The sequence below is a fragment of the Aquarana catesbeiana genome, linkage group LG09 (assembly GCF_042186555.1).
Source record: "Aquarana catesbeiana isolate 2022-GZ linkage group LG09, ASM4218655v1, whole genome shotgun sequence".
NCBI lineage: Eukaryota > Metazoa > Chordata > Amphibia > Anura > Ranidae > Aquarana > Aquarana catesbeiana.
In genome coordinates, this window is record NC_133332.1 from 47,202,113 (window position 1) to 47,221,826 (window position 19,714).

Sequence of the window (19,714 nt, forward strand, 5' to 3'; positions counted from 1 at the left end):
AGGATGGTCTATGTGGACAGCTTTACTTACATTTGCCTGTTTTAATCATCAACCATGTAAGTTGCTAAAAATTATACTTTTATTAAATGTAACCATATTGCTACACTTAGAGGCGCCTCTCTTCTCTTTTTATACTCAGTTGTGACATGACGCTACTTGTACATCAAGGCATCACTCGTTTATCAAATCAAACTTTATAAAAAAATTGAGCTTGTCTGGCAAAACACTTGCAGACCAAGTTACTCTCAATCCAAGGTTTTACTGTATATGCAAATGCATAATGCAAAATTCCATTTATAGTGAATGCTGCCAAAAATCCAGTCCTTTTTAAAATTTCTCTGCTCGTTACCTGTGATGCACTGAAATCCTAAGCACTGCTATCGGCCCTGCATAACTCGCCTATGTGGACTACAGAAACACCCTCATGTTAGAGAAAGGTGTAGAAAAAATTTGGGGGTCCTAGCATTTATAGTTCCAGAGATACTTGTACAGCCTGTCAGAAGCTACATACAGAGCGGCCAGTTTAAATACAAGCTGGCACATGCTGTTTGCAGCAGACTGAGAGGATGACCTCACAGTGCCTCTCACTTCTTGTTACTTATTTATGGTAATTAACCACTTGCCACTCAGGCCATTTCTGACAATTCTCTCCTTCATGTAAAAATCATAATTTTTTTGCTAGAAAATTACTCAGAACCCCCGAACCCCCAAACATTGTATATATATATATATATATATATATATATATATATATATATATATAATTGTTTTAGCAGACACCCTAGGGAAAAAATGGTGGTCATTGCAACGTTTTATGTTACACGGTATTTGCGCAGCAATTTTTCAAACATATTTTTTGTTGGAAGGAAACTGTTTCATGAAAAAAAACAAAAAAACACTAAAGTAAGCCTGATTTTTTTTTGTATAATGTGAAAGATGATGTTATGCCGAGTAAATAGATACCTAATATGTCATGCTTTAAAATTGCGCACACTTGTGGAATGGCGCCAAACTTCAGTACTTAAAAATCTCCATAGGCAACGCTGTAAAAATTTTCCAGGTTACATAGTTACAGAGGAGGTCTAGTGCTAGAATTATGCTCTAATGATCGCAGCGTATGTAACCTGTGTGTATCTGGCTCTGATACTAGGCGGTGCCTCACCAGCCACTGACCTCACTGCATGTCCCTGGTAAGTTGCAATGTATAAAATGTTTGTTCTTGGGCTTAGGTACATTGGATACATTCTAACGTTTACTACTATTAATGGATTGTCAAACTGTTCTGTTATGGTCACGTTAATATTATTCTATATAATTTCCAGTACCTCTATGTTCTCTTCAGGGGGCCATTGCCCCAGCCCAGGGATCCCCATTGGTGCCAGTAAAGTTGGTACTTCCTACAGAATTGAAGACAAAGTGAGCTATGATTGTCAGAATGGACTGAGGATGTTTGGATCGAAGACGAGGGAATGTAAAAAGAACAAGAGGTGGTCAGGATCGGAACCATCCTGCAGAAGTAAGATAACTAAAATAATACTATTGAATGATATAACACCTATGTAAATGGTCATTTCTATAAAATAGTTCTCAGGGGCTCCAGCAGTGAGATCTCCTTACTAGAGGTCCTGGCTTTCTCTTCCCCACCATGATGAAATCTAGATAATATGATTGAGTGTTCTGTACTTCTGGGATGGTTTTTTTTGCTCTGTTTCCCCATTGTGGAGACTCAACTCACTGCCTGCGTGGTCATCAACACTGAAAATCTGGGGAAAACTTCGTGCTGTGGGCACAAAGTAGTTAAAAGCTGAAAGTAAGCCTTTACAAACCGAGGCGGACTGCACCCAGTGCGCCCCAGCTGCGGCGCGCACCCAGCCCCACTGGCGACTGCTCTTGCCGAGGGGGGCTGTCACTGCACCCTTCTTACCCATATATTATTTGGAGCCAGGCTATCCATTGGCAGACTTTGAAAAAAAAAAATCCTCACTTTGGATTCTGTAAAACAAATCTTTAATACCCATGCTCAATTTGAGTTCTTATGTGCTAGAGCCCATTTTAAAGGATACGTTTTCTAGAACAATTGGTCCTGTTGGCATACAAAAAATGCACGGTATTGACCTAATGATCAGATCTTTCATCCATTATGACGACCATATGTTTTTTCCAATTGTTCTTAATAGTAAATTTGACCTTACTATACCCTCAAGCATAATATTCTATTCAACTCTACTTATTAACATCCCCTAACTGGGTCAATCACATAGTTTGCAGTGTCCCAGTCCCAACTCACCTCTCTAGCCTTGCTCTTTCATTTAGTTCCGGGCCCTGGGTGTAGGATCAAAAAGCCAGATTTTGCTTGTCATCCTTGTGATCAAGCCACAATGTGGTGAAATGCGTTAAGAAGGAGATTTTTTTTTTTTTTTTTGGGTGGAGACACTATGGCTGTATATCTGTTATGGATGATCCAATAAAGTATTTCAGAAGAGCATAGACTGGAGTGCAGTTCCTAATAATTTATTCCCATCTAGCTCAATCACATATAATGATACAACCCTGATCTCAGATGTTGTACTTATTTTGTACTTATTTTGTGATAAGTAGTACCCCACATTACCAATAAGGTCCTTCTAATAAGGTCCCACTCCAATCCCTACCTCACCTAGCCTACCCTTCCCCTTCCTCCCGTCCCTTCTCTACCATACCCCTTATGTTCTCCAAACACAACATCTCACATCAATCAATTAAATGTAACTATAGAGAACTTAGGACCATAATGTAAATAATGAATCTGTCATATACACTTTGTAACTGTAGTGCCTTACATGTATAGATTATTTTCGAAGAGTTCGAAAAGCGTATGGTTAAAAAAAAAATGGAGGTAAATCCTCATCTAAAAAAAATAACTGGTATTCTAACTTTTGCAAATAAATATTTAGGGCTATCTTGTATATATTGAAAAAATTTGGATATCACATAACGTATCTCATATACTACTCTATAAACCACTTTGTCCACAGATTCTTACACATTTGATTCCCCGGAAGAAGTGGCAGAGGTATTTGGATCCTCCTTGGCTGAAACCATTGAATCATCAGATCCAGACAGAGTTGAAGGTTGGAAAATACATAGTATATAGTCAGTCTTACAGTATAAAACGGCCTTTCTTAAACTTTTTTGCCCCAGAGGAACCCTTGAGAAAAATTTCAGATCTCTGGGAACCCCTGGTAGGATTAGTCCATTGGTTGTCATTGGGAAAATGCCCCTACATTGAATGTGGTACATGGTAAGAATTCTGCCCTTATGAGGGTAACCAGAATGACTCCCTCGCAGTCATTTCACTGGTGCTGCCAAGTGGCGTTCGACCTGGAACTATGCAGGCACCATCAGATGGAGGTCAGATAGCCACAGATCATGGAACCCCTAGCCAACCTTTGAGGAACCCTAGTTGAGAATGGCTGGTACAGAAGAACATTTTAAACATTTTTTTTTAGTGCTTGTGATAACAGAATAGCGAAGGCCCTTTTGTGTTTAACCACATCAGTCCCGGAAGAATTTACCCCCTTCCTGACCAGAGCACTTTTTGCGATTCGGCACTGCGTCGCTTTAACTGACAATTGTGCGGTCGTGCGAAGTGGCTCCCAAACAAAACTGACATCCTTTTTTTCCCAAATAGAGTTTTCTTTTGGTGGTATTTGATCACCTCTGCGATTTTTATTTTTTTCGCTATAAACAAAATAAGAGCGACAATTTTGAAAAAACGCATTATTTTTTACATTTTGCTATAATAAATATCCCCCAAAAATATATAAAAAAACATTTTTTTTCCCTCAGTTTAGGCCGATACGTATTCATCTACATATTTTTGGTAAAAAAAAAATCGCAATAAGCGTTTATTGATTGGTTTGCGCAAAAGTTATAGCATTTACAAAATAGGGGATAGTTTTATGGCATTTTTATCAATAACTTTTTTTTACTAGTAATGGCGGCGATCAGCGATTTTTATTGTGACTGCGACGTTATGGCGGACATGTCGGACATTTTTGACACATTTTTGGGACCATTGTCATTTATACAGCAATCAGTGCTATAAAAATGCATTGATTCCTGTATAAATGACACTGGCAGTGAAGGGGTTAACCACTAGGGAGCGGGGAGGGGTTAAGTCAGTCCTAGGGAGTGATTTCTAACTGTAGAGGGGATGGGCTAGCTGTGGCACTTCACTGATCTCTGCTCCCGATGACAGGGAGCAGAGATCAGTGAGATTGTCACTAGGCAGAACGGGGAGATGCTTGTTTACATCAGCATCTCCCCGTTCGTCCTCTCCGTGAGGCGATCGCGGGTATCCCCATGGCGATCGAGTCCGCTGGACCCACGACCCGACTCATGGATCTCCCGGTCGGCGCGCGCGCGCCGCCGGCGGCGCGCACTCAATGGCACGGCGGGGAATTCAAATGGAGGTACCTGTAAGCCCATTTGCCCAGCCGTGCCATTCTGCCGACGTACATCGGCGTGCGCCGGTCGGGAAGGGGTTAAGCATGACTGTGGGGGGCGTGGCCTGGAGTTGCATGTGGTGAGATGTGCTTGAGCTGAGCTCCGCCGGCGGTGCCTTGTATATTTGTTCCTGATCCTAGCAAACACAGCCATCTAACCAGTATCTCCTCGCCAGAGTTCCGGTACACGTCGGTGCAATGTCACCACCTCGCAGAATGGCTGAAGCGGCGAGTAAATTCGCAATTCCACCATCAAGACGGACAAACATAGGCCCTCCTCTGCAGTGCGCACTGCTGATAAAAGTGAGATCTTGGATGCTATTGCTGCATGTCAGACTTCCTTCACTACCAGAATAGAGGAGGTGAAGATTGACATATCGCTGCTCAGGCAGAACATGCAGCAACTAAGAGATAGGGTTGGGGAATCAGAACAGCGCCTGGGGCGGGTAGAAGAGGCCATCCCTCCCTTACAGGAATCATCGGACCAGGTGCAACGCATTATTGCACAACTGCAGCAGAAGCAAGACGACCTCGAGAATCGCATGCGGCAGAACAACTTGCGATTCATACGTCTCCCTGAAGGTACGGAAGGCAATAGTCCAGCTACCTTCCTGGAAGAGCTGCTGATTACTACCTATGGGCGAGAGGCCTTCTCACAATCGTTCATTGTAGAATGTGCACATTGAATGCCTGCAAAGAAACCACCTCAGGGTGCACCTCCTCGAGTCTTTATTGCTAAATTCCTCAACTATAAGGATCGTGATACCATCCTTCGCCTGTCAAGAGAGAAAGACAATATACCCCTCCATAACCACCAGATCATGGCCTTTCCCGACTTCTCCGCAGAGGTGCAGCGACAACGCAGCCAATTCACCGACATCAAGCGACGTCCGCGAGTTCACCATTTAAAGTATGCAATGCTGTTCCCTGCTCGTCTGCGCGTTGTTGGAGAAGATAAGCTCCACTTTTTTGAGGAACCGAGGGCTGCCAGCGACTGGCTGGACCAACTCCACCCTGCATAAGCTGTGAGTACTATGTGGAAGTTTTTCTCTTTACCTTTTCACTTCACGCTGACTATTGCCTGGGCCCTTGACACTCCCTAAGGGGACTCACACTCATATTCAGACTGTTCATTTTGGTTCAAGACTTATTTACACCCCCCTATTAGTGCGACCCCTTTGCATAACATTGAACATATACTGGCCCAGGCCTGAATGTTACCCTACCGCATTATGGAACTTTCCCTTGTCTTAATGCTGCCGGCGGGTTTGGTGTCACCCTGCGGTTGTTTTTCAGCTTTACCGCCGGGCACAACCGGTGAGACGCCGGTGTCTCACTACAGGCAGTGATTTCCAGAGGATTTTCGTCCCCCACGCTTCTGGAAGACTGTTGGAGGAATTACCCCCCCAAAAAAGGACTTTAGTTCACATGTTGCTAAGTAAGCTGCCCCAGCCGGTGTCCCCCCTGGTGTGGTCACTGTGCTGGTGTTCAATTCCACATTTCAACAAGTTGATCACTTTGTTTGGGAATTATGCTCGCACAAGTTGGGGTGGGTACAGAGCTGGGTGGGTTAGGGTATGGTTACCACTAATACTTACGTCTTTGGTGTTTATAACATATATTGTTTACATGAATAGGACCATTGATATGCAAATGTTTAAGGTGTTTTTGCACTATGGATATACCTGCACAGGCGTATCATGGCACAAATGTGACATTGAGATGTGTAGGCCTCCTTGGCTCAACTGCTATGTTATGCTATATATATGGCCAGGCTAAAGTTTCTAACGTGGAATGTCCATGGCTTGGGAGATAAACTAAAACGTACCGCAGTGTTCTCCTTCCTCAAAAATCAGAGGGCAGACGTGGTCGTGCTAGTGGAGACCCATGCACAGGGACACCTGTGGCGGGCACTGTGGTGCCCTTGGATTGGTTGGGCATATCATTCTGCCCATACCTCATACTCCAGGGGAGTCTCAGTGCTGGTGGCTAAGTCAGTACTTTTTGAGGTTCAGTCTGTGGAACTAGACTCCCAGGGCAGGTATGTGTTGCTGTATGCTAAAATAGCGGGTAACCCCATATTAATACTTGCCTGGTACATCCCCCCCCCTTCAATTCCACCATGCTTAGTAAGGGGTTTTCGTTAATGGCTAAATATCCCGGTGTACCGACAATCTGGTTGGGAGATTTCAACATGGTAATCAATCCCTCCCTTGACCGTTTGGGACAGGGCACACAAACACCCATGCCAGATCATGATACACGGTTTAGTAGACTAATGACCAGTTTTGACTTAGTGGATACCTGGCGACACCTATATCCAAGGCACCAAGCTTACTCCTGCTACTCTAGTTCTCACTCTACTATGTCCCGCATAGACCAAGTGTGGATATCCGGTAATTTACTTCCTAGGTTACACAACGCCGGATTTGGCCCCAGACTGCTTTCTGATCATTCTTCCTACTGGGTTGAACTGATGTCCTATGGCAATCCCCCTCCCTTAAATTGGAGACTAAACCCCTTCTGGTTAACTATACTTCCTGACACAGACAGGCTGGTCTTGGAATGGGGATTCTTTTTTGAAAACAACGCGGACACGTCCACCCCACTGAATGTATGGGAAGCGTTCAAAAAACATACTAGAATGCTGCTTACTGAATGCATATCCAGGTTTAGGAGGAATTCTAAGCTCACTTTTACCCAAGCTACAACACAATTAGTGGAAATGGAAAACAACTATGTGGCATCTCCTACACCAGCCACATTAGCACAGTTGAAGCTGCAAACTAGGGTGGTTGACCAAATGTGCCAGGAGAGGGCCAAATCTAAGATGTTCTTTAGTAGGAAAAAAATCTTTGAACATGGGGAATGCCCAGGTAAGCTATTGGCTTACCTGGCGCACCTTGACTCAAGACCCCCAGTAGTTATTACTTTGTCCGCCATGGCAGGAGACATTACAGACTCTGCATTAATTGTCAAAGAATTCAAAAGTTTCTTTAAGGATGTATACACATCGAAGGTCAATTATCCTACACAAGACCTGGTAAATTTGTTCGATACCCTTACACTCCCTAAACTAAACGCAGAGCAAGTTGAGATGCTTGAGGCTCCGTTGTCCGCAGATGATATCAAAATTGCTATTTCCCCATTTGCTAAAGCTAAATCCCCGGGCTCTGATGGGCTACCCATTGAATTTTATGCCCACTTTTCAGAAACCCTTATCCCTAGACTTCTCGCCTTATACCAAGCAATATTTAAGGCCAAGGCCCTCCCAGAATCTATGCGTGAAGCCATCATAGTTTTGATCCCTAAACCAGGAAAAGACCCCCACCTGCCCGAATCATACAGGCCTATTTCACTTTTACAAACTGATATCAAAATCCTAGCAAAAATCTTAGCCCTGCGTTTAAACAAGGTCATCCTCTCCCTTATACACCCCAATCAAGCAGGCTTTGTGCCAGCCAAAAACACGGCCTTTAATACTAGACGTCTTTTTATGAATGTCCAAGCCTCTCACCAGCAAATAGGATCTAGAGTAGTCCTTTCCCTTGATGCCGCCAAGGCATTCGACTCAGTCGAATGGCGGTATCTGTGGCATTGTCTACATAGATTCGGGTTTGGCCCTAACTTTATCCAGTGCCCTATATCACCCTTACTATACGCATTGGCAGTGGAACCCCTGGATGTGGCGCTTAGAGAACATCCAGACGTCCACGGTCTGGCTTCAGGCATGGTGGAGGAACGGGTGGGCCTCTACGCTGACGATATGATACTGTACCTCTCTGACTCGGGTTCTTCCCTTCAGACGGTCCTACAAATTATTTAGGGATTTGAAAAGTTCTCAGGGCTTAAAATGAACTGGGACAAGTCCCAAAACCTTCCCATTTACATATTTCCCCCATCGACAGAACAGACTAATTTACCCCTAGTAAGAGTGAGCACTCTTAAGCATTTGGGGATACAGATCTCCCGATTGTTGAGAGATTTTATCCCTCTAAATGTCGAACCCCTAATTCCATTTATTAAGTCCAGGATACAGACATGGGCAAGACTACCGGTGGGGGTGATGGCCTGCATAGGCTTACTTAAAATTATACTCCTCCTGAAAATCTTGTATGTGATATGGCACTCTCCAATATACATCCCCTTCAAATACTTTAAAATCATGGACACGCTTCTACAGTCCTTTGTATGGGGACCAGGCAGACATAAACTCTCATGGAAAACATTACAATGCCCGACACAACTAGGGGGCCTAGCTGTTCCGACTCTTGGGACATACTATTTAGCGGCACACCTTTCCTGTTTTTATCATATAGATAAAACAGATAGGTATAGGTATTTTGCCTTGGTATCCGATCCTACAGACTCACCCTTCCCACACCCCTTTTGTGATATACTGAGAGGACTGAAGGGCGTGACCATATCTCCTCATAGTTCAAAACTATCATTCCAATACAAAAGGGTTTGGGATCTGGTGACATCCAAACTGAACTGCCCAGTATTTCATACTAACACCCCTCTTTGGTACAATAAACACCTTCCGGAGCTCCTTCAGGTACCTGACCCCTCCATCTGGATATCTCGAGGAATATATCTAATGTCACATGTACTTGATAATGGAGAGATTAAAACCTTTGCTCAACTCAAAATGGAATTTAATCTCCCAAATCACATGTTATTTCGTTTCTTTCAGGTACGCCATGCCCTCCACACTCAGTTCAGGACCACGCCTCCCGCACTATCCCCCTAGACATAGTTACAGTGATTTTTTGTGATGAACCATGTCAGCTAATATCCCTATTTTATGATATGCTTAACACGCCCTCTACAACTAAATTAGCTTACTCAGTTAAACAGAAGTGGTCAGAAGGGATAGGTGTAATAGAAGATGCAAACCTACATCACTCATAGAGCCTATTTAACTCCACAATGTATGGCCAAATTCTGCCCATCTCGCAGTGATAGGTGCCCCAGGTGTCTGATTGCTCTTGGTACCTTTGACCACATTATCTGGCAGTGCCCTCGGATTCAGGTATACTGGTCTCAAATCGTTCAATTTCTGCATGATCAAATGGGTTCCCCAGTAGCCCTGGACCCCAAACAATGTCTATTGGGCTTATTCCCCGAAGAGGAAACGGATAAATTTACACGCCATTTCTTATATGAAACCCTGTTTACAGGAAGCAAAATAATAGCCCGTAACTGGATCCAGGCGGCGGCTCCTACGTTGTTGGCCTGGATCGCAGAAATTAATAATACACTGCCATATAAAAAAGTGGTCTACACGAACAGGGGTGCCCAGCCAAATTTAATAAAATCTGGGACAGATGGCTGAAAACCCCCTACAACCTGTGAATCATAATTGAGCCTAATATATGCTATGCCTGTGCAACTTGCTGTCTGGATTATGCTCTGTTAATATGCAAATTTATACTATACAGTCCCTTAACGTACATGTAAAAATAACACCAAAGATACCGGTTGAGCTTGTTTTATTAGTTTGATACCTATTTTTTTTACTTTTACTCTAAAGTTTATTGAATAGTATGGTCGTATTTACCCTGCATGTAGCATTGTACAATTCTCTTGCATATTCCTTCTGTACCAAGCTGTGAAAATTCAATAAACTTGTTTCTAATAAAAAAAAGCATGACTGTGGCCCTGTGCACAAAGCCATTGCCATAAAGACATGTTTTTTTTGGGTTTGGTGTGCTGGAACTTGCGTGGCCTGCACAGAGCCCTGACCTCAACCCCTCTAAACACCTTTGGTATGATTTAAAACACCATTTGTGAGACAGGTCATCGCATCCAACATGATTTAGGAATGGCTCATACTCATATGGTTCTGATGGTCCGATGTCCATACACTTTCGGCCATACAGTGTAGCTTTTCAGGGGATGCAGGGCCTTGTTTGAAGCCCATTTGATTGGTTTCACAGAGATAGAGATTGATTGAGGGTCTTAAGTTTATGAGGCTCTAGACTAGGTTTTCCAGTGTACAACTCTTTAATTGCATGAGTACAGGGGGGGGGGTTATAGAGCAGCACACTTCCTGGCTGTTCTTAAATGAATTTCCAGGACTTGTTGCAATATTGTGTGAGGCAGTATGAATTGCCACAGTCACCCATAGCTGCCCATAAACTAATAGAATTGAATTTAAAATTATTTGCTTTAAAAACAATCATTTGATTTTCTAAGCATTAGTAGGGTCCAATCAACGTTAGTTTTCAACCGCAGTGAGAAGGATAGCAAAATGTTCTGGAATTACCAAATTTCTAACAATGACTGTGGTTTTCGATTGGGAAAGTCCATTGGTTCCAAAATCGAATGTTAAATTTGGAAGTACTTTTGAACAACATTTTGTCAAGTCATCGAATGTGCTGAGAATTTTCATACAAATTTTCATACGAATGTTCAAACACAAATCTACTAGTGTATGGCCAGCTTTAGTCTGGCTAGGAACAGCTTGAAAATAAGCAAATAATGCTGTAACTGGTTAGGAAAGTCTGGTGGAGGTCCTATATTTACTGTAATTCCACCTTGCAAAATATATGGTCTTTACTCTAAGGGCACACTGGTAGCTGGGGAGTGTTAAATACAGGCAGCCGAGCCATGGTTTTACAACCCCTCCCTCCCGGCCGCCAGTATTCTAAAATTACAGCCTGACAGGGCCATGGCAGTTTTAACTCAGGCTGCAGAGTTTGACAGTCTGCACTACCCGTCGAATTTGCCCATTGAGACCAATGGGGCTGCACTACAACTGCGATCCAATGGTTGGGTTGCAGTTGCAGCGTGATCCTGCAATGTAAGATTTCCATTCGGCAATTTAAAAATAAAAAAAGTACAAAAAAAAAAAAAAAAAGAACGGGTGGCAGTAGCACCTCCTGAATGCCTGCCACCAGGGATCACTTTTCAGAGGGAAATAAACATTACTACCTGCCTGTCTGAAACAGACCTAAATCTGTATATTTCCAGTGATGTAATTTTTTTTCTGTATTCTTTAAACTAAACTGCAATTAAAAACAGGTGGCCTCGTGAATATCTTCATTATCATTGATGCGTCAAAAAGTGTTGGAGTGAAGAATTTCAAAACTGCAAAGGACATTGCGGAAACATTCATAGAGAAGGTACAGAGCCTTATGTTTACCTGCCAGGAAATGTGACATCGAGAGGGTAAACACAGAATAGATACCCCATCACAATGAATAATTCACTTATTAGGCCCCCTTTCTACGGGCTTTCCTAACAGGTCCACCTGTCAGTTTTTCAGGTGGACCTGATCAAACCCTACATTCAACCCTATAGAGCGGCGGATGTCAGCGGTGACATGTCTGATCCGATCCTGTCTGCTAAATCCAGATGGATGGAGGTCCTGTTTTCCATCCGATTGGCGGATCGGTTTGGATGAAAACGGACAGGTGGTCCATTTTCATGCTACCTCCCCATAGAGGAGAGCGGGACACTTACAGGTCTGTCTCTGCACAGTGAGTGGAGACGGACCTCTCATCCGCCAGCTCAGTGGGGATCAGCAAATTGATCCCCCACTGAGCAAGTGGAGTCCGTCAAACGGACAAGCCCGTTTGAAAGGAGCCTTACTAAGACTGCTTGTTTTTGCAATTATACTGTTTATACTGTTTTTAGCATCAACTTTGTGTGTACAAAAATGTAGGCCTTGTTCACATGGCAAGATTACATCCGTGCCCCATGTAGGACCATGTGCTACTGGCATGGAAATGCACAGATGTTGTATGCATCCCTGTGCCAGCAGTCTCATAGCTGTCTATTGGGACACAGTGGCTGCACAAATATAGCCATGCTCCCAATGTGATATCTGTGCGGGTGCAAGACCCTGAATGCACCCAGGGTGAGTTCAGGGACACACACCCTCACCCACATGGATGTCAAATTAAACACCATTGCATTCCCGTGTGGATAAACATGGACCTGTACAGGGCTTGGATGTAATTGCCCCGTGTGAAGGAGAATTATTACAACTGTTTTTTTCAGGAAGTGCTTTGGAGGCAGTGTAGCTCATTTGTTAGAAGTGGGAACTGTATTGCCCATGTAACCATACTTCCCAAGTTTGGAGCTTGTGAAAGAGGAACAACTTGGGACACAGAAGACATACAGCATGTGCATTACGCCACAATGAAAATAAGAATGACTACATTGAACAATGGGAATGTCTTAAAGGGGCATGTTTAAAGAATTGTAAGCAAGCCTACCTATAGGATATAGTTTGCGGTCCATCTAGGCAAAACATACCCCTTAATTACTGTGCTGTGGGTAAGAGTCTCACACACATAACCTAAAGGATCTTTAAAAAAACATAAAACAAAATAGAGACAGAGAACTAACACTCTAGGTTCTATTTGTTAAACTAGGTTGCACAACACAGGGAGACTGGTCCTGCAGCCTCCTGAGATATGTGATGTGTCCCAGGAGTTGCGGGTGGCTGGGGGGGGGCTGGACAATGTGAGGTCATAATTGCCTAGGTGTGGATTGAGGACATAGTAGCAGGTGCCAACGAAAAACGAGAATGAGCGGTAGGTCACATTTTAAATGTATCAGTAAATATATCAAACACAAATATAAAACAGTTTTCAATACAACAAAAAATACAAGTATAAGAAAATATATAGAAAAAATGGTACTCTATAAATCATTAGTGCAATAAGATATATAAAGATATATAAAAATAAAATACAGTATATAATCAAATAGATGGTGCAAACAAACTCAACAATATCCTTTGTCAACCATTGTGTTATATATGTTCATGTGCGCTCTGTCAGCTCAAATAGAGAGAAATGGGCGATCAATCTACTCTCTGTAGTGGGGAGCCCATGCATGAGAGTTCAAATGCAGCAAGAGGTGTGTAGATGGTCACAGATGGGCTGACTCTGGATGGCTGCCGGCTCATAACAAGCTAGAAGGGGCTCTGTAGACAGTAAAAAACAAAGAAGAGAGAAGCGCTATCTAAGTGCAGCGTGATAAAAACATTTTAATATAGGACAGACGATTTTAAACTCACAAGATTGTAGAGATTACATCGCACGTGAAATGTTATAGGAAGTTCATCCATTTCTGGGGGAAGCGGTCGGCTCGCAGGTGGAGAGGCAGCTGATGTTCCCGGCTGCGCTGGTGGCTCCCAACGCTTCCTGGTTCTCAGATTCGGCTTAGGGGCGGCTGGACACATCACTTCCGTATGGTGAGAGAGTAGGGAGGAGCGCACGTTCGGAGCATGTGTGCTCCGAATGGCCATTTCTGCTCGACAGAAGCGGATCTAACAATCAACTTCTGTTGAAGATGAATGAAAATGGTGGAAGAGTTATGTTGATCAGCAACTGCTGCTGCCATTTAGTGTATTCTCACAGCAGAGGAATCCCACTGTCAGAATACAATGGCACAGTGGGGAGGATTGCTTGTGTAGATGGGGGAATCCGTTAAATTTTTTTTTGGAAAAAAAATGTGGGTGAACTAAGGCCAGCCTTACATATACTGTAAGGCACATACTGTAGACCGAAACTGCAATGGTCATTATGTCATTGACTAGATAATCCCTGTAGAGCTGCTGTACAGACGGAAAGTCTAAGTCTTATTGAGGGCTGCACTGCATTTCCCAGGATAGGGCAGAAAGCAAATCGATGAACCTACACTATATTACCAAAAGTATTGGGACACCTGCCTTTACACGCACATGAACTTTAATGGCATCCCAGTCTTAGTCCGTAGGGTTCAATATTGCATCGGCCCACCCTTTGCAGCTATAAGAGCTTCAACTCTTCTGAGAAGGCTGTCCACAAGGTTTAGGAGTTTGTCTATGGGAATGTTTTACCATTCTTCCAGAAGCGCATTTGTGAGGTGAGGCACTGATGTGGACAAGAAGACCTGGATCGCAGTCTTCACTCGAATTATCCCAAAAGTGTTCTATTGGGTTGAAGTCAGGACTCTGTGCAGGCCAGTCAAGTTCCTCACTCCAAAACCTGCTCATCCATGTCTTTATGGACCTTGTTTGTGCACTTGTGCGCAGTAATGTTGGAACAGGAAGGGGCAATCCTCAAACTGTTCCCACAAAGTTGGGAGCATGAAATTGTCCAAAATGTCTTAGTATGTTGAGTCCTTAAGATTTCCCTTCACTGGAACTAAGGGGCCAAGCCCAACCCCTGAAAAAGAACCCCACACCATAATCTCCCTCCACAAAATGATTTGGACCAGTGCACAAAGCAAGGTCCATAAAGACACGAATGAGTGAGTTTGGGGTGGAGGAACGTGACTGGCCTGCACAGAGTCCTGACCTCAACCCGATAAATCACCTTTGGGATGAATTAGAGCGGAGACTGCGAGCTAGGCCATCTCTCCAACATCAGTGCCTGACTCACAAATGCTCTTCTGGAAGAATGGTCAAAAATTCCCATAGACACACTCCTAAACCTTGTGGACAGCCTTCCCAGAAGAGTTGAAGCTGTTATAGCTGCGAAGGGTGGACCAATTCAATATTGAACCCTATGGACTAAGACTGGGATGCCATTAAAGTTCATGTGCGTGTAAAGACAGGCGTCTCAATACTTTTGGTAATATAGTGAATGTTGGTGTCTCTAGGATGAAATCTTTTCAGCCATAATGTGGAAAGAACATACTGGCATAGTGGGCTCAGAGTACCAACCATTTATGAAAAGGAGCTTGTCTGTGAAGGCTCTCATTGGTATAGTATAGCTGGTAGTAGTTAGTCACATTCAACTGGATTTGTTCTATAATGTTGATGATGTCTCACTTCTTGTCCAAGCAGCTTCCTCAGTTGAGCGTCAGAAACATTCCCAAGCATTTTGTACCCAACTTAATGGACACAAACCTTAATCCAATGACCACGGAATGTTGATTATCCAAAATACCTGTAAGGGAAACAATTAGATATTACACTTGCCTTTCCCCTGGCACCTAGGTGAGGATTACTTAATGATCCTTCTAGCGGGATTCAGGGGGATGTTGAGTAGCCCAAATCTCACTGAGAAGAGGATCCTACACTGTGCTGCAGCATCTTCACACAAAATTTGGAATACTCAGCATTCTCCGGGATCTTGTTGGTAGGAAGATGAAATCATGCCCTGTACTACAGAAGCTGGGGTCATAGTAAGTATATAATCTACATTATTCCCCCTACAGTTGTATTAAGTCTATGTACCAAGGGGGAGAGGGGGCACATTTAAAAGCAGACCTTGGCTTGGAGATACAGTGTATTATTTTTTGTAAACACTCTTTATTTTAAGAATTTTACATACAGATAATAATACTGGAAGAATATATACAGAGTTCAACATAAGCAATTTCAAAGGCAATATAACAAAATAGACTAAACGGAAAGCCACCCTGTCTATAGAATGTATAATCGATCAGGATCAAAGCCTAAATAGCAAGCTAAAGAGCGTATACATCAGATCTGTATTTTACCCAAAATACCAACATATTGCCAAATTTTCAACATAGCATCATACAGTGAAGACCAAATCATCAAAAGACAGAAAAAAAGAGGATTGGAGGAGTGAAAAGGGAAAATCTCACTCCTCCAAATGCATGATCGATGCATGTTCCTTTGAACAGGTAAAGAGAGTCCAATAGAATCACATATGGCTGAATCTTCCGTCTGGCCTAAAACGAGGTTATAATGCTTTGCATTGAGTGAATTTTGGCAATTCTATTAAACCAAAAGAACGATGGGGAGATATCCTGTATGTTTTCAGAGAAACGGCATGCAGGCCCAGGCATCATTCAACAGGTGGTTCAACAAAGAATTTTTATAGTGTTTCCTAGAGAGGTCAGAGTGGTACAGTAGGTACCTGTCTAGGGCATGGAGATATTTTAAACCTTTCAGATTGTCATAGCCACACCAGTTGAACAGCTATGGCTTATTACACTTTCCCTATCCCCCTTTGTGCTCTACTTTGTTGTTATTAATAGGAATTATGCATAGGTGTGCACCCCAAAGCTCAAATACACATGCCTTTGTCTGCAGCCTCAGCTGCACTGGACAGTGAATGAAAATGGTAAGTGCTCTGTGCTGAGTGGCTTCCTGTTCATTCAAAAAACATAAGCATAGTAAACACTTACTTATTAAGTAAAACACTTTACTATGCTTCAGCAATGAATGAACACAGTGAGTGAGTTCACTGTGTTCATTTAGAAAAGGAATGACATATTGTCTAGCTCCTTCCCTGCTCTTCTTCCTGAAGCATCCCCCTACAGCAGCCTGGAGGAGAGGACAGAGGAGAGGAGAGGAGGGAAGCCAGGAGCACTGCAGGGGGCACAACACAGGGAAAGCCCAGGCAGTGGTTGAAATTGGCACCACACAGAGTGATTAGGGTGTGCCCAGGGACATCTGGCACACCCCCTGCGCTCGCCTATAGAATTATGATAGCTATATAATCTGACAATCCTTGACTTGACACTATATCTTATATTCATGCATACATATGTTTGTTTGAAGGTTTCCAGCTTCGACTTTACACCTCGGTATTCGGTCATCACCTATGCTTCACAGATAAAAAGAATTGTGACTCTCTCCGAGTCTGAGATCAATACAGAAGCCGAAAAAGTTATAGAAGCAATTCAAAATTTTAAATATTCAGGTAAAGTATTAGCTGGATTATTCAATACCAATCCACAAGAATGATATTTTATACTGTATGTGGAGCCTGGTGACTGAGTGAGCTCCTAATTGTACTCTGGCATGTTACCAAAATTCTTATTCAAAATAATTAACAGTGCAACCGATGTATAGACACAGTTAGTCATAGTAGTATTATTGTATAGGTAGTCACAAGGTAATTGGTTTGTTCACATAGGCAGGAGAAAGATGTTTAAAGATGTTACACAACACTGCAGCGAAATATAGGTTTAGAGGCAGCAGACTACAACAAAATTAATCAAGGAGGTCTTGTTGGGAGGGGCAGGGGGAGGAGGAGACAGGATAGATGAGAGATGAGGGGGGGGGGGGGGAGGGGGGGCCTCAAGTACCTCATTAGTTTTGCTTAGCATAAACAATAAGTAATTATTCAAGAGATCCTGTCAGTGGTACCTAATCATGGAGCTGGTACATCAGCAATACTGCAAACATCGTCTACAACCTCAGTACCCCATGCATCTATCCATCCCGACCATATCTTGTTGAATTTGTAGGGGCACTTACGATTGGCATATGTGAGTTTGTATAATGGGAGCACAGAGTTCATTGCCAGGCGCCATGAATACACCCTAGTAGGTGTAGTGTCCTTCCAGTGGAGGAATATCTCTCTCCGGGCATAAAAAGTAGCATATCTCAGGAACAGTTTGGTATACTTGCCCCGTACACTAGGATTGAAGATATTTAACAACATCGCTTTGGGGTTAGTTCCCACATCTAATGAGGTAATCTGATCGAGAGTGTTAGCTATTTCTGACCAATAGTCCCCGAGGCGGGGGCAAGACCATACCATGTGAAGAAAGGAGGCGGACCCTAGACCACACCTGGGATAGGCCTTTGGGGTGCTGGGAGTCATGATTTTCAGTCGTTTCGGGGTGTAATAGGCCCTGTGGAGGAACTTGACCTGCATAAACCGGTCTCTAGTCGAGATCGTGTTAATAACAAAGGAGGATACACATGTTTCCCATTCATCCTCTGACAAGTCCGTAATGTCCATTTTCCATTTGTCCAGGGATTTCTCAAGCTTCTTTGTAGGCGGTATGGACAAATGGAAATATATAGAGGATAAGGGCTTAACTATGATCTTAGCGGTATGTAGTCCCTCCACAGGGTCTGATTCTAACTTAAGGAGTGGTGGAAACTGTTTCCTATAGGCATGTCGTAGCTGGTAACATCAGAATAGCATCCATCCTGGTAGTGAGTAAGCATCCTTAAGGTCAGAGAAGGTTCTTAGTTTACCACTTACAATGATATGTTTCAGCTTAACAATTCCCTTCCTTGCCCAGATTTGGGGATCTGGAACAGAGTTCATGTGCGGTAATTTAGGGTTGCCCCACAGGGGAATGTGAGGGGAAAATGTCCCAGGGGAGTTAAAGTTTGCAGGCTGCCCCTAGTGAAGGCCTTGAATGCGTCCCAGGATGTGGTCAGAGTCACAGATTGGTCAAGGTCCCACCAGTAGTGTATCGCCTCGGATCTATATGGTTCAGATATCCTGGAGTTGGATAGCCAAAATCTGGACAGTCTCCACAGACTCTCTCCCGAAGCATTGGACACGCATAGCTTCAAGGCGAGCGGAGCGTGGTCGGATATGCCACGGGGAAGAATAGTGATGTCCCTAACCCTGGGCAGGACAGACCCCCCTGCATAGGCAAAGTCTTTACGTGAGAGGGCTTTGTGTGAGGCTGAATGACACGTGTAGGCCCGCCGAAAAGGGTGATACCACCTCCACACGTCAGTCAAATTGGATGCCTCGGCCCAAGAGAGCAGCTCCAAAGGTGAGCCCGCTCCGGGTGAGAGCATGTCCATCGCAGGATCTGGGACCAGGTTAAAGTCCCCCAGTACCACCACATTATCTGTGCCAAAGGCAGCAATTTTAGAGATAAGCTGGCTAAGTATTCTTGTAGAGGCGGGGAGGGGAGGGGTTAGTATAATCCTACCACCACCAGTTCCAATCTGTCCACCATGGCATGCAATACAACATACCAACCATCCGGGTCGAGCTCCAACGCCATCAATCTAAACAGTAAGGATTTATGTACTAGGATACTGACCCCCCTGGAATAGTTGGTATATGTGGAGTGGTATTGGTGTCCCACCCAGGGTAGCCTAAGACTCAGAAGTTTGCCCCCCCATCAGTTGAGTCTCTTGTAGTATACAAATTTGGGGATGGTATGTTTTAAGAAACTAAAACACCAGTGACCTTTTAACAGAGGAGTTCAAACCCCTGGTGTTCCATGAAATTATGGTACAATCAGCCATCCATGCCTGGTATCACATTTTCTTTCCGTAGACCACCCTTCAAGAACAGATGCAAGGTCTGGACCCTCAAAAAGGTCAAAACGTGGCATCTTGCATATCTTGTGTCAAACATGAGTGCTTTGCTTGTGAAAAAACAGTATAAAAACAGGTTATAACAAAACATTTCCAACCAAGCCCCCCACCCCCCACCCCACCAACCCCGACCCCAACCCCGGGGAGGCTCAGGATCCTTACTCGGACCCAAGGCGAACACGCCTGTAATGGGGAAACGTACGCGGAACGGCATCCA

At 43.6% G+C, this 19,714-nt stretch overlaps 1 protein-coding gene across 7 annotated transcripts in view; it reads left to right on the forward strand.

Annotated features, from left to right (window-relative positions):
• Positions 1-19,714, forward strand: part of LOC141107591 (complement factor B-like) — a 216,902-nt gene that overhangs the window by 71,177 nt on the left and 126,011 nt on the right. For all 7 annotated transcript variants that reach the window (XM_073598436.1, XM_073598440.1, XM_073598442.1 and 4 more), the window contains 4 exons: positions 1,343-1,516; positions 3,015-3,110; positions 11,517-11,617; positions 16,972-17,113. In XM_073598436.1, coding sequence (XP_073454537.1) covers positions 1,343-1,516; positions 3,015-3,110; positions 11,517-11,617; positions 16,972-17,113 — 513 coding nt within the window. The remainder of the gene's footprint in view (positions 1-1,342; positions 1,517-3,014; positions 3,111-11,516; positions 11,618-16,971; positions 17,114-19,714) is intronic.